We start from the raw sequence: 13956 nt of genomic DNA, 5'->3' as shown, positions 1-13956 counted from the left end.
AGGCTCATTGTACTAAAAGTCTAGTAGCCAGACTTCACAGTGTTTCCACACACACACACACACACACACACACACACACACACACACACACACACACACACAAGTGTGCTTACTGCAGCCCTCCGTTGTTGCCCCCCGTCCACCCTCAGGCTCCCTGGTGCCTGCAGGCTACTGAAGCCTTTGTGCAGAACTATTAGAAGGAGTCTTTCTAGAAAAAGAACCCTCACGTTAAAATTCAGTGATTTCATGCTCTCCCCTGGTAGTTGCTGCTCTCACTTGGTCACTTTATTGAGTTAACGATGTCTCTTGAGGAAGTCTGCTCTGGTCTTATAGTATGGTCTGCGGGTGGGAGGCGGCCCGTCTTCATCTGACCGTCCACCTTTGGACTAGAAAAGAAAAGTAAATCTATTAATACAGAGGCTCTGCAGGAAAGGTTTCTACTGTCTAGGGCCAAAGGAAAGAGGAAAGAGATTGGAGTCAGGTGATGAACATAGACATCAGATTGAGAAAAATTGTCTGGGGCGAACAGGACACGAACCTTCAGTTGGCTGCTTGGGCCTGGGGTCTGCTGGGCTCCACTTCCCTTCTGCGCTCTTGTTGAGAGATTTACAGAGGATTCTATGGCTGCCAATCTCTTAGCTTCTAGAGTTCTAAGCATCTTTATTCGGCTCCTTTCCAGGAAGTCACATTGTGTGCGCAGGGAGTCTAGAAAACAAGAAAAAGCACCAGTCCCACCGAAGAGCAGAGGGGGGACCCATCATGACTCTCCAACGGACCAGTCAGAGTAACTTGGCCTAAGATAGAAATGACGAGAGGATGGCAGGCTGGGGAGATAGAGAAGACGGCAAGGGAGTGGGGGAGAGAGCGACACGTATGGTTCACATGGTTTAAACTAGACACCCCTTCTAAAGTTTACCTAGACCCTTGTCCCCCTTTTCAGAGGCTCCCATGATCCCACCTACCACACTATAATAGCCCCACCCCTACATTTGTACCGCCCCCCCCCCTTCCTGACAGTTCTCCACATTCAGCCATGGCTGCCTTTAACTCAAACTCCACTGCTATCACCAGTGTGTGATACTGTGCCCAGCACACAGCTATGTACACCACTTGCTATGCCCTACCTCCCCCATCACATGCCTTACCAACTAGTTCAGGTTCTGGATTCTTCAGAAGGGGCACAATAGCTTTGTAGGCATTCTCAATCCTGGTACCTGTTGGAAACATAGCATTATATTATCTCCAGCCCCTGATACATACGAAGCCCCTGACCTTTGGGAGCACAGGATTTCAGGATTCTAACACTAAACGCTTTCTTGATCTGGGACACATTTTTCCTCCCCTTGGCATAGACCTACATAGACCCTAGGATGAAGCTGGGTGGCTTGGTATTTATGTAACTGTCATCAAAGTAGTGCCCTTTCATTTTGTTTGTTGGTTTGTTTTTGTTTTTCAAGACAGGGTTTCTCTGGATAACCAGGCTAGCCTCAAAGTCATAGAGATCCGCCTGCCTCTGCCTCCCGAGTACTGGGATTAAAGCTGTGTGCCACCACACCCAGCCTATAGTGTCCTTTCTTTGAACTGAGTAGATATTAGATATGGTCAGTTTAGATCCCGCTGAGGAGTCCCTATTTTACTTACTTTTTTTTTTCTTTTGAGTCTTGAGATAAGATCCCATAGAGCATAGAGCTCAAGTTCCCTTTGAACTCCTAATGTTCCTGGCTCTACTTTGTGAATGTTTTCCTTTGAGACAGGGTCTTGCTGTATAGCTCAAGTTAGCCACTAACTCTCGAGCCTCCTTACTTCGTTTTTGAGGGGAGAGGTTCAAGATAGGGTTTCTCTGTGTAGTCTTGGCTGCCCTGGACTCACTCTGTAGACCAGGCTGGCCTCGAACTCACAGCGATCCACCTGCCCCTGCCTGTATTACAGGCATACACCATGGCACCCAGCCTTACTTCCATTTCTAAAGAATGTATTTATTTATTTTCAGACAGGAGCCTACGTAGCCCAGTCTGTCCTTGAAGTTTCTGTATAGTTAAAAATATGACCTCAAACTTCTGATCCTCCTGCCTCCACCTTCCAACTACTACTAGGATTATAGACATCCCCCACCACACCCAATTTTAAGCCATGTTGGGGAAGGGACCCAGAACTTCATGCTTGCTAGGCAAGCACTCTGACAATTGAGCTACATCCCAGCCCTGCTTTATGTTGTTTGTTTGTTTTTGTTGTGTGTGTGGTGTTTGTGTTTGGGATGCGGTCTTGCTATGAAGCCTAGGCTGCCCTTGAAGTCTCAATCCTCCTGCCTTAGTTCCCCGAGTGCTGGGATTACAAGAGAAAGCTTCCCTTTCCGTTTGTTTTCATTTTTGAGTCAGAGTTTCTCTGTATAGCCTTGGCTGTCCTGGAACTCTCTGTAGACCAGGCTGGCCTCGAACTCACAAAAATCCGCCTGCCTCTGTCTCCCAAGTGCTGGGATTAAAGGCGTGCGCCACCACTGCATGCACTCATGGCAAGCTGTCTTATTTTAAGGACAAGTTTCTTAATCCATTTTGAGGGACTCAATCTATGGAGAACACTCCCAAGCCTCTACCTGGTGCCCCACGTTCTATTTTACAAACGTAGTACGTATTGCGAACTGTCAGGAATTTGCTGGCATAGTCTCCAGGTGTCTTCGACAGGAAGAATAACTTCATGGTTCCCGATTCATCGCACAAGTCAATGGTGTCTAGAGGAAGGCCACAGGGTAATTGGGATGGGTAAGAACAGGGAATGTGAGTAAAAAGGGTCAGTGGTCCTCTACCAAATGGGTTTGGGGAAGGTTCCAGGATATGAGAGGATAGCCCTTGTTGCCAGGAGGAAACTTTAGAGGCTAGAGGCACCTTATTCCTCCTGACCTTCAATCACCTACTCCTTCTCAAGTCATTTACCTGTTTTTCGTAATCCCATTTTCTTTTTGATGTAGTGCAGCAACAGGAGGACAGAGCAGTTAGTATTGACCAGAAACTCTTGATTATCTGAGAAGAGATGGATGGAGGTACCCAGGCCCTTCTGTAGTTTCATTGCCTCCGGGGTCTCAGCTATCTGCCACCCTCCCCCGTGTCCGTATCCAGACTGTTGCTCTGTGCTGCCTCTCACCTCCATGTTTGATGAAGATAAACATGCTATCAAGGTCGCCTCACTCTTCATTCTCTGGCGAATCAGGCAGAAAGAAGGTTTTCTAGTGGCCCCAGGAGCCATAAGGTTGGAGGACTGAAAGGGCAGATGTAGCTCATGAGTTGAAGGGAGGCCCAGACTGAGCAGACAGGAGAGAGCTTTTGGTAGTTGGGGATGGATGACCAGCATCTATGAGGGTGGGGGTGGGGCTGTAGTTGAAGGATTATGAGGTCAGAGATGATACCTATAATGGTGGAGTAAGGCTAAGGAGAAAAGACACTAGGTGGGATCTGTAAAGGACTTGTAGGAATTGGGACAACATGGCAAATATAACTCTAAACTGGCCCCTGGAGTAGGTACAGAAATTTACCAGAGAAAAGTAAGCAGCCAGAATAGTACTTCTTTTAGCTGATTTGTGGTACTCTTGCTTCTCTAGTGTGTCTCTACAGCTCCCGTTCCTACCCTCACACCATTCCTCCGACCTCATTGCACTCCACGTCCCCTCCCCCAACTCCCCAACCCCACAACAGACATTCTTGATGATCATTGGTAGAAACTTTTATTTCTTGTTGATTCAGGAACAATTGAATGGTAGGTAGCAAAAGAGAGGGAGGGATCCTGTCAAAGAGAAGGGCCATGCTGGGCATGGGGTGCAGGGCAATAACCCCAACACTTGGGAGGTTGAGGTGGGAGGAGTGTCTGTGAATTATAGGCCAACCTGGCCTCCATGGTGAGTTCCCATGGGTACTCCCAGGGTAAGACTCTGTCTCCAACAGAAGTGGGAAGGTGCTAGAGTGAGCAGGGGAGGGCTTGTGCAGGGAGAGGGGGAGAGGGGGAGAGGGGGAGAGGGGGAGAGGGGGAGAGGGGCATTCTCAAGTAGGCCACATTGAGTGGAAGAACTGTTACATGGGACATGCAATTGAAAATTAGCCACAGAGGGAGGCGATGGGCATTGGATCCAGACTGGCAGGAGGAGTAGGGGGAAGGTAGCATCACTTAGAGCTATGGACTCTGAGGCTCCATCAAAGGATTGAGGCTTCAGGCGTCAGGCTTCAGAGAATAGCATGGGGGAGGCCAGTAGGGGCTGTGCAGGCTGCGAGGAGAACCTCCAGGCCCCTCTCCTAGGGCCCCTCCTTTGGGGGGAATCTCACTGACGTGGCAGAACCGTTCACTGTAGTCTGGCTGCAGACTCTCAGTCAGTCCTTTAGACACGCCGCTCCAGGCCTAAAGACAGATAGCTCTTGGTCAGAGGTCAATTAGGGGCAGGAAGCAAAAGACTCAGGCTCTGAGCCAAAGGAGCTCTCACAGCTCAGCAACCATTGTGATTCCAGAAGGGCTAGCCAGGCTCCAGGCTCCTAATACCACAGTTTCCATCTGCTTCGCACAAACGTCTTTGCTCCGTATTTCTGCCTGTCCCACCCTCCATTTGGTCAGCCACATCCTGGTGGCACGGGCCCCCTCCTCCCTCCACTCTGCCCTCCCTCACAGTCTGTCCTGCTGGCTGGCAGTTGGCAGTTGATAAACTGCAATATGCGTATGGCGGTGTTCTCACCGAAAAGTTGCCGTGGTATTCAGTAACTAGATCCTCTAGATTCTTGATGGTGGGAATTCGAGGCATTGCCCTGAGCAGAGAAAGAGGGAACAGAAGCAGTAAATGAAAGCTTCTTTATTACCCTTCATTCAACTGGCCAGCATGCAACCTATGGCTTCCACCCTTATGGGAGCTCTTGGATGGTCTACCCAGGAGATCCTGAAAGAACACCCCCGCCTCCACCTCATTTTAAGGGCTTCCTGAAGTCTCACCGTTCCAGCCAACAATACACAAAGATCAGGGTAATAATCAATCCCATGGAGCCAATGGGGATGAGCACAGCTTCCGGCGCAAACAAGGAAGGATTCTCTGTTTTAAAAAAAAGGGGAGGGGGGGCTGGAAAGATGGCTCAGTGGATAAGAGCACTGGCTGCTCTTCCAGAGTACCTGGGTTCAATTCCCAGCACCCACATGGCAGCTCACAACTGTCTGTAACTCCTGTTTCAGGGGGATCCAACACCCTCACACAGACATACATGCAATCAAAACACCAATGTAATAAAATAAAAATCAATTATTAAAAAAAAAAAGGAAAGGAAAGGAAAAGGAGCCCTGCACTTGTGGCACTCGTAAGCCATGGATGCCAGGCAGCATGCCAAACACACTGCTGATGCTTACTTTCCACACAGTTCCTGGGAGGGAGGAACCCTGTTTATCTACATTTTGCAGATGAATAAACCAAATCAAAAAGAGGTCAGCCCAGATCCAAGGTCAACTCCACTATGCAGACTCTATGGAATCTTGTAGAGACCTCCTACACATTCCATAGTCTCCGGGCACATCCTTTGGCCTCCACTCTCTTGTTTTCGCTGCGCCCCCCTCTCATCCCTCCGGAAACTCCTGCCTCCCAGTGACTGAGGTTAAACAGTGAGAGGATGCAGAGGCTTAGGGATAAAGAGATAAAGCAAATGACAGTGGTGATGTGTTACAAAGGTTGAAGGACTGTGTTAATGATTTAGGGGGTCATGTATCTGGGGCCGCTTTACCCTTTGAAGTAGGGGTCCCCCAGTGGACCGGCTGGCTCCATGAACTCCATTGTTGAGCACTTCCACAGATTGGGTTAAAGCGGCTCCGAACTCGGAATGTGTACATTTTCTGCCAATCCACACTAGGCAGGGAGAATCTAGGTTCGTAGTCCACTCTCTGTTCCTGGGGAGAGGAAGGGTGAGGGAAAGATGGGTGTTTACAAAGGAAGACAGAGAATGGGAACACCCTTGCCTAGAGCATAATGTCATCTTCTGAAGTCTTCTAAATTTTTTCTTCTTCCCAGTTCCGGGAAAGCAAACCAAAACAAGAAACTGGTTCTGGTCCCTCTCCCAGTTCTACTTTGCTCCTTTCCTGACTATTCACAGCACACTGCTCCCTTCTCGAACTTGACTGAGAAGTGGCTCTCCCCTCTACATCCACTCACTGGCTTCCCTTTACGTCTGGCATCAGGAAGACGATGGGTGGGAGAGCCCCCCGGTGAAAGCTCACTGGTGATGATAGAAAAACAAATGGAGATATAGACAGAGGAGCTGGGAGGCAGAGGACTGGGGACTTGGTATTAGGTTGTTCTAGCTGACTAGTTGAATCCTTTCTCCTCTTGCTTGGCCTTAGCTACTGCGTCCACAAGGAATGCCAAGTCACTCACCGTCCAGTTTCGATCTCGGTCACTCCGGTACTGCACCATGTATTGTAAACAGCGTTCTATGTATCTGCTCTTCCAGCTCAGCTCTAGCTGGGACTCAGTCACGTTGTAAAGTGTGAGATTCTCTGGAGCCCATGGGATCACTGGAGATATGTGTGCTTGTGGTCATTGCCCTGGCCTAGACAAGTCAGGATCTTGAAGGTAAATCCCCCTTATCCCTTCCTCCTTCCCCATCCCAAACCCCTATCATCATCTTTTTCCTGCCCGTGGCCAACAATGAGGAAAGAACTATAAAGTCCAGTGCCCTTAAGCCCCCGGGCCTCTTGGCCACTTCTCTCCTGATTACCAAGATTCTGCAGGTTTAGCTTCTGTTCAGCCCGCCTCTGGGGACTCTGGGGGTCCTGGAGCTGGAGGACAAATGTCTGGTAGAGCATGATCTCCTCTTTTTCTATGTGACAGCCAGAAGTAATCTCTTCTGAGAACAGATAGTGGCTGCACTCGCGGAATTTATTCTCATCGGACCTCTGATACCTAGAGAAAGGTTATAAGGAAGAGGAGGGATGGGGCAAACATGGGCACTGCATATGCCCATAGCATAGCCTCAACTGGTCTGAACTGACAGCTTATCCCATGAGAAACTAGTAGGGTGCCTGAGAAGCTGCCTCCCCTCCCTTTTGGTCCCCACACAGTCTCTCAGCTAGTCCACCTTCTTTCTCTTCCTCCCTGTGCGGCCACCTCCTGCCTCTCTTACCTATAGTGCAGAGTCAGGTTGGCTGGCTGGGCCTCAGAACTGCTGTTCCAAGTGCAATCCATGTACTCGACATTGAACACCAAGCACTGAACCTCTGGCAGGGGCACAATAGGAACACTGAGGTGTTCATGGCCGGTAGAAGTCAGGAAAAAATCTAAGTTTGGGAAGAAAATGTAGTTGTGGGGTGGAAGAAAAAAAAAACCTTGGTCAGAAGAAGCAGTAGTGAGGCAGAGAGAGCCCCTCCCTTCCTCCCCCCTCCCCAAGGCCATGCTTCTTTTTAGAGTCATTATAATGGCCACAAGCAGGCTCCAGATTGCTTCTGTACAGCCCTTTCCCCACAGCCTTCCTCTCAACAAGCCCTCTGGTCCTAGCTTTCCTACCAGCTTTGGTGTCTTCATTCCCACTGGGCAGGAGGACACCGGAGCTCCACCCTACCCCCAGCAGAAGCAGCTGAAGGAGGAAAAAAGCTCTGGATGGCAATGATGGCTTCAACATGGCGCTTGCTCTTCTTTTTCTGGGTGTAGTCTGTGTCAGAACCCTGAGCCACTCTCCCACAACCCCTCCCCACCCATACATTTCCTTTTGTCGTAGCTTCCGGTGGAAAGAACCTTAGAAACCACGCTGTAGAGGGAGGGGGTTTATAGCAGATGGGTTTAGTGACATACGCTAAGTCCCCTGGGAGTTTGGGCTCTGCTCTACGGTGATGTTATGTCAAGAGAAATCCTTGATCAACAACAGTGTCACAGAGTCAAGAGGCTTCAGGCCACCCAGGTCCAGGAAGGCGCTGCTGAACACCTACCCCCACCACACACGCTCTTTTCCAAACCACCTTTTCCCTCTAGGCTATCTTAAACCGCTGTCAAGGTTCTACCGTCTTGAGACGGTGAAAAAGACTGGCTGTCTTGATTCCTGTGGGCACATACATAGCTGCCTGACCTAATCGGAATTAGAATAGCCACCCCTAGCTGCTGCCCGAGCTTGGTCCCTGTTGACACTGGTGAGAGCTGCCTTCTAAAATGGAAGGACAACAGTCCTAACTTCAGGGGGCCTATCTCCCTGTAAATCTGCTTCTCTTTCTGTCTTCCTTGTCCTGCTGAATGGCATCATCACCTGTCAGACTTGAAACCTCAGGATCCTCTTCGTGTTCCCCTTCCTTCTCTCACCCTGAGACTCCAATCAGCCTGTTTCTGTGGTATTTCTCCCAGCAGTTTCCTCCTTTCTGTTACCACAGCCACTGTGCTAAATCAGCCTTTCATTACGTCTAGTCATGATTATTCCCGTAACCCACAAACTGGTCCACTTCCTAAAGGGCCTCTGCTCTCGAGCCCGTTCTTCATTCTGTGCCTAGATTTACCTTCCTTCAGAGTACAGGGTTGATTAGAGAAGCCATTTACTGAAATTGTTTATCCAGCCAACATTTATTGAGCCTTTAATATGTGCTAGGTACAGTGTTTATGTTCTGAGAACATAAGACAAATAAGACATCATCATTTTAGAAGCTCATAGATAAGTGGACAACATATAAATAATACAATGGACTGTAATGAGTCCTACAGCACAGATGTGGAGACTCTCCAAAACACAGTGATACAAAGGTAGGAACCAGCCAGCTGCTCTTTTCCTTTGCATGATTTGCTACTCCATTTTCTCTCTGGTAAAATTACACTCATTTTTTTTTTCTTTCAGATTCTGCTTTAAAAGCATCTCTTCAGTAAAGTGCCCTTGAACTATCCTCTTTCCATCTTGGTCAATTTAGTTGCTTCCACTTTTTCTGGGAGAGGTGGTGGCATGGCACTGTTGAGACAGGGTCTCATAGAATTCAGCCTGGCCCCAAACTTGGTCTGCAGGGAAGCTGTACTTGAATGCCTAGTTCCTCTGTCTCCCGCTCCTCAAGTTCTGGGGTTTCAGGAAGGGCCAGCCTGCTTGCCTGTGAGCCTTAGCCTTCTAAAACCTCTTTGCCAAAAAAAAAAAAAAAGCACAACTTCTCAGTGCACGTATCTTTTTGGAGGCCACCATTTGGCCTACTTCAGAGAGGGCTATTTGCTTTAAAAGTCTTATTGAGATCAAGCTCCATCCATCTATATTAACCATATTGGACACAAGTTTGCTTTGTCTTATTTGCTTGGTTGGTTGGTTGGTTTTGTTTGGTCTTTTGCTTTGTTGAGACAGGGTTTCTCTGCAGAGATCCACCTGCCTCTGCCTCCCAGTGCTGAGGTTAAAGGCCTACACCACCACGGCCTGGTTTGTTTTGTCTTGTTTTTGAGTCAAGGTTTCTCTGTGTAGCCCTGGCTGTCCTGGACTCAAATTGTAGACCAGCCTGACCTCAAATTCACTGAGAACTGCCTGCCTCTACCTCCCAGAATGCTGGGATTACAAGTGTGTGCCACTATGCCCGGCTAGTTTGCTTAGTCTTTGACTGATTCAGCAACTGCCTAACTTACAGAAGATTAAAATATCCCCTCTTTGAATGCTAATATCACCAAACCTGAACTGCCAGCGGGACCAGCGCTGGTGTGAATGGAGTTCCAGGACATTTCCCCTCCGGTTTTATTTTATTTTTTTTGAGACAGGGTTTCTGTGTATAGCCTTGGCTGTCCTGGAACTCACTCCGTAGACCAGACTGACCTCCAACTCCGAGATCTGCCTGCCTCTGCCTCCCCTGAATGCTGGGACTAAAGACGTGTGCCACCATGCCTGGCTGCATCTTTTTAAGCCCTCTGTATTTTGGGGGTGATAATGCTATATCATTGTAGAATATAAATCCATCAATTGTAACAAAATGTACCATTCCAGAGTAAAATGAAAGGAGGCGGAGGGAGTGAACTGGAGCAGTTTCAGGGTCAGAGCGATATCAAGCAGAAGGAACTAACTCTACCTTGCTGGGAACTTGAAATTGCTCCAATTTCCCCCCCCCCCCAGATTTACCATGTAGCTCAAGATGACCTAGAATCCTTATCTTTCCCCTCCAATGTCAAGTGTTGGGATTGCAAGTGTGTGCCACTACACTGGGCTGCTATTTCTGGTTTCAAAGGCCTTCGGAGTTCAATCAGAAGTCACCACAGCCACAGTAGATCTTCCACTTCCCAATCAGATTATAGTTTTGAGGCTGACCTTTGCAGTTCTCCTCCATGGGGCCCTACCCCTAAGGGTTCAGACTTGTGGCCAGTTAGCAGTGGTCTCACTCACTGCTTTATTTTTTTGTCCACTTGTCTTTGTTACTTTCCTTGAAATAGTTTCACTTTGTACCCTAAGCTGCCTTCCTTGGCCTCCTAAGCATTGACATTGGCTGTACACCATGGGTTCTGGCATTTTGTTTTGATTATTATTTTATTTTATTCGTTTTGGTATTTGTTTTTGAAGACAGAGTCTCTCTCTATAGTGCTGGTTGTCCCCAAACTCTCTATGGGCTCAAACTCAACCATCAGTCTAGTCTACCTCTGCCTCCAGAGTGCTAGGGTACAGTCCTTGCACAACCATGACCAGATATTTATTTTGTATGCATGTATGTATATGAGTGTGGGTAAGTAAGTTCCTTCCACCATACGGGTCCTGAGGATTAAACTCAGGTTGTTAGCACTTGGTGGCAAGCACCTTGTCTTGCTGAGCCATTTTGCTGGCCCTGATTTTGGTACTTTTTTATTCTACCCAAGACAGGGTTTCTTTCTTTCTTTCTTTTCTTTCTTTCTTTTTTTGTTTTATTTTTCGGGACAGGGTTTCTCTGTGTAGCCTTGGCTGTCCTGAGACTCACTTTGTAGACCAGGCTGGCCACGGACTCACTGTGATCCACCAGCTTCCGCCTCCCAAGTGCTGGGATTAAAGGTGTGTGCTACCGGGCGTGGTGGCACATGCCTTTAATCCCAGCACTCAGGAGGCAGAGGCAGGCGGATCACTGTGAGTTCGAGGCCAGCCTGGTCTACAAAGTGAGTCCAGGACGGCCAAGGCTACACAGAGAAACTCTGTCTCGAAAAAAATAAATAAATAAAATAAAGGTGTGTGCCACCCACACCTGGCGAGATAGAGTTGCTCTGTGTAGCCCTGGCTGTTCTGGACTCACTTTGTAGACTAGGCTGGTCTCGAACTCTCAAACTCACAAAGGTCTGCCTACCTCAGCCTCCTGAGTGCTGGGATTAAAGGTATGCATCACCACTGCCTGGCTGATTGGTACTTTCATTATTGCACTTTAGTTGTTGTTTCTCTTTAAAAAAAAAAAAAAAGTACCATAGTAGAATATCAGCTGTATAATATTGGGCAAGCAAATTATTACTCTTTAAAAATCAGCTTCGGAGTTGGAGAGATGGCTCCATGATTAAGAGCGCTGTCTGCTTTCCCGAAGAACCCGGGTTCAATTCCCAGCACCCACATGGCAGCTCACAACTGTCTGAATTCCAGTTCCAAGGGATCTGACACCCTTGCCCCCCACACCAATGCACATAAAAGAAAAGAAAGCCAGCTTCTTTGCCTGGAGGTGGTGGTGCACGCCTTTAGTCCCAGCACTCCCAGCACTCTGGGAGGCAGATTTCTGTGAGTTCAAGGCCAGCCTGGTCTACAGAGTGAGTTCCAGGACATCCAGAGCTACACAGAGAAACCATGTCTTGGAAAAAAGAAAATCAGCTTCCTTAAGCCAGATGTAGTGATGCAGGCTTTTAATCCCAGTATTTGAGAGCAGGAAGATCTCTGTGACTCTGTGTGGTTTACATAGCTCTAGGAGCTCTAGAATAGCCAAGACTACACAGAGAGACCCTGTCTCAAACAAACAAACAAACAAAATCAGCTTCCTCATCCAGAAAATGGAGACAATAACAGTCCCTAGATTATGAGGACTGTGGATGAAAGGAGGCAATGCCTAAAGTGTGGGACACAGTGGGTGCCTTGTACTAGAGCAGAGATTCTATTAAAAATTATTATTATTTTTTTGGTTTTTCGAGACAGGGTCTCTCTGTGTAGCCTTGGCTGTCCTGGACTCACTTTGTAGACCAGGCTGGCCTCGAACTCACAGTAATCCACCTGCCTCTGCCTCCCGAGTGCTGGGACTAAAGGCGTGTGCCACCACGCCCGGGTAAAAATTATTTTTATTTTTAAAAAGGCTAATTCCCCCTATTCAGGTCTAACCAATGGACAGCGCATTCTCCACAGTGTGGAGAGCGGGGACTGACTCTGACATGAACTCTGGTGCCCCCTATTTGACTATTTCCCCTTGGAGACCTGGTAGCACTCAGAGGAAGGGGAAGCAGGCTATCGGGATGAGACTTGATAGGCTGTGACCATATGGTGGGGGAGGAGGAGGACCCCTTCTGTCACAGGCCTAGAAGAGGGGAAGAGGGTGGAAGAGGGAGGGAGGGAGGAACAAGAAGATACAGGTGAGGAGATAACAATCGGGACGTAATCTGAAGAAATTATTTTTAAAAGTAAAATAAAAAGACTAATTACTTTTTTTAGATTTATTTATTTTTATGTGTAGGAGTGTTTGCTTGTATGTATGTATGTGTACCACATGCATGCCTGGTACCTATGAAGGGCATTAGAGCCTCTGGAACTGAAGTTATGGATGTTGTGAGCTACCATGCAGATGTCGGGAGTCTAACCCAGGTCTTCTGCAAGAGCAGCAAGTGCTCTTAAGCACTGAGCCATCTCTCTAGCCCCAGATTTATTAATTGTTTGATTTTCTGTTTATTGATATGGTTTTTCAAGACGGGATCCTTTTGTGGAGCCCTGGCTGTCCTGGAACTTGGTTCTATAGACCATGTCAGTCTCAAACTCACAGAGATCCACCTGTATCTGACTCCCAAGAGCTGGGATTAAAGGCACGTGCCACCACCCCCACGCCAAGCTAAGTTTTTTTTTTTTAAATCTGGATGAGTGTTTTGCCTGCATGTAAAGCTACGCACCACATGTCGTACCTTGTGCTGGAGGAATCTAGAAGAAAGCGTCAGAACCTCAGGAGCTGGAGTTACAGACTATTGTTAGCCATCATATGGGTATTGGGAATTTACCCTTGGTCCTCGGGAAGAAGAGGCAGTGCTTCTAATGCCTGAGCTATCCCTGCAGCTCCTGTTTTTAAAAGTATTTATTTGTTAAGGCATAGTCCCACTGTGCAGTCCTAGCTGTTCTGGAACTCACAGAGATTGCCTGCTTCTGTTTCAAGAGTGCTAAGATTAATGCCTTCTGTCATGGAACCCGACAAAGAATCTTTTTTTTTTTTTACATTTGTTTGTTTGTTTGTAGCATGTGTGTACATGGACATCAGTGTCAGTTCTCTGCTTTTGTCCTGTGAAGCCTGAAGATTCTATTCTGGTAATCAGGAACAATGTCAAGCATCTTCTGCCTTTTGGCTGGCCCTGCTCTATCAAAGGTTCTTAACTTGAAGTTCATACTTTGTTTTTTGTTGTTGTTGTTGCTGTTGTTGTTGTTGTTGTTTTGCTTTTTTTGAGACAGGGGTTCTCTATGTAGCGATGGCTGTCCAGGACTTACTTTGTAGACAAGGCTTGCCTGGAACTCACAGACAGCCACCTGCCTCTACCTCCCTAGTGCAGGGATTAAAGGTGTATGCCACCATGCCTGGCCAATGGCCGGCCATAATGGATACTTTGTGAATACACGGATGCACTGCTTCTTGACAGAAAACATCAATACTGTTCGGTGAAGAAGATCCCTGTTTCCTCCCCCTCCTTCTCCCTTCTCCTTTTGATGGAACCTGGAAGCTTTAGGAAGCAGGTGGCTCTCTGGGCTTTCTGTGAATTCTAGGCCAGCTTGGGCTATGGAGAGAGTTCCAAGACACCTGTGGCTACACACTGAGATGACCCTGCCTCAAATAGATGGATGCGTGTGTGTCTCA

The 13956-nt window shown here is 47.8% G+C and overlaps 2 protein-coding genes across 4 annotated transcripts; both read right to left on the bottom strand.

Moving 5' to 3' along the window:
• Positions 1-264: 264 nt before the first annotated feature.
• On the bottom strand, positions 265-3328 carry LOC311602660 (uncharacterized protein CXorf65 homolog). 3 transcript variants are annotated; one of them, XM_084791045.1, is made up of 6 exons: positions 3136-3328; positions 2928-3014; positions 2591-2725; positions 1146-1214; positions 539-705; positions 265-386 (listed from the first exon to the last, which is right to left on the bottom strand). In XM_084791045.1, exons 1-6 carry the CDS (start codon positions 3158-3160, stop codon positions 294-296), a joined length of 576 nt encoding a protein of 191 aa, XP_084647171.1. In that variant the 5' UTR covers positions 3161-3328; the 3' UTR covers positions 265-293. The 3 variants fall into 3 exon arrangements, with proteins under 3 accessions (XP_084647171.1, XP_084647170.1, XP_084647172.1); XM_084791044.1 differs by having other exon boundaries at positions 2928-2949; XM_084791046.1 differs by lacking the exon at positions 2928-3014.
• Positions 3329-4007: 679 nt separating this feature from the next.
• On the bottom strand, positions 4008-7663 carry IL2RG (interleukin 2 receptor subunit gamma). The gene is made up of 8 exons (XM_084791036.1): positions 7505-7663; positions 7125-7278; positions 6720-6904; positions 6377-6516; positions 5730-5892; positions 4957-5053; positions 4706-4775; positions 4008-4377 (listed from the first exon to the last, which is right to left on the bottom strand). The coding sequence occupies exons 1-8, from the start codon at positions 7617-7619 to the stop codon at positions 4192-4194; spliced, it is 1110 nt and encodes a 369-aa protein (XP_084647162.1). The 5' UTR covers positions 7620-7663; the 3' UTR covers positions 4008-4191.
• Positions 7664-13956: the final 6293 nt, after the last annotated feature.

This window comes from Acomys minous (assembly GCF_964271855.1).
Source record: "Acomys minous genome assembly, chromosome: 7".
In the NCBI taxonomy this organism is placed as follows: Eukaryota; Metazoa; Chordata; class Mammalia; order Rodentia; family Muridae; genus Acomys; species Acomys minous.
The sequence above is the reverse complement of the archived record's forward strand: the minus strand, read 5'-3'. Positions and strand labels throughout refer to the sequence as shown.

Coding starts and splice junctions, on each gene's coding strand:
- LOC311602660 (XM_084791044.1), bottom strand. CDS start 3,237: ATGGCTCCTGGGGCCACTAGAAAACCTTCTTTCTGCCTGATTCGCCAG. Junction 1,215..2,590: donor AATAGAACGTGGGGCACCAG/GTAGAGGCTTGG, acceptor TGTTTCCAACAG/GTACCAGGATTGAGAATGCC. Junction 387..538: donor GCCCAAGCAGCCAACTGAAG/GTTCGTGTCCTG, acceptor TTTCTTTTCTAG/TCCAAAGGTGGACGGTCAGA.
- IL2RG (XM_084791036.1), bottom strand. CDS start 7,619: ATGTTGAAGCCATCATTGCCATCCAGAGCTTTTTTCCTCCTTCAGCTG. Junction 6,517..6,719: donor GCTAAACCTGCAGAATCTTG/GTAATCAGGAGA, acceptor ACATATCTCCAG/TGATCCCATGGGCTCCAGAG. Junction 4,378..4,705: donor AATACCACGGCAACTTTTCG/GTGAGAACACCG, acceptor ATCTGTCTTTAG/GCCTGGAGCGGCGTGTCTAA.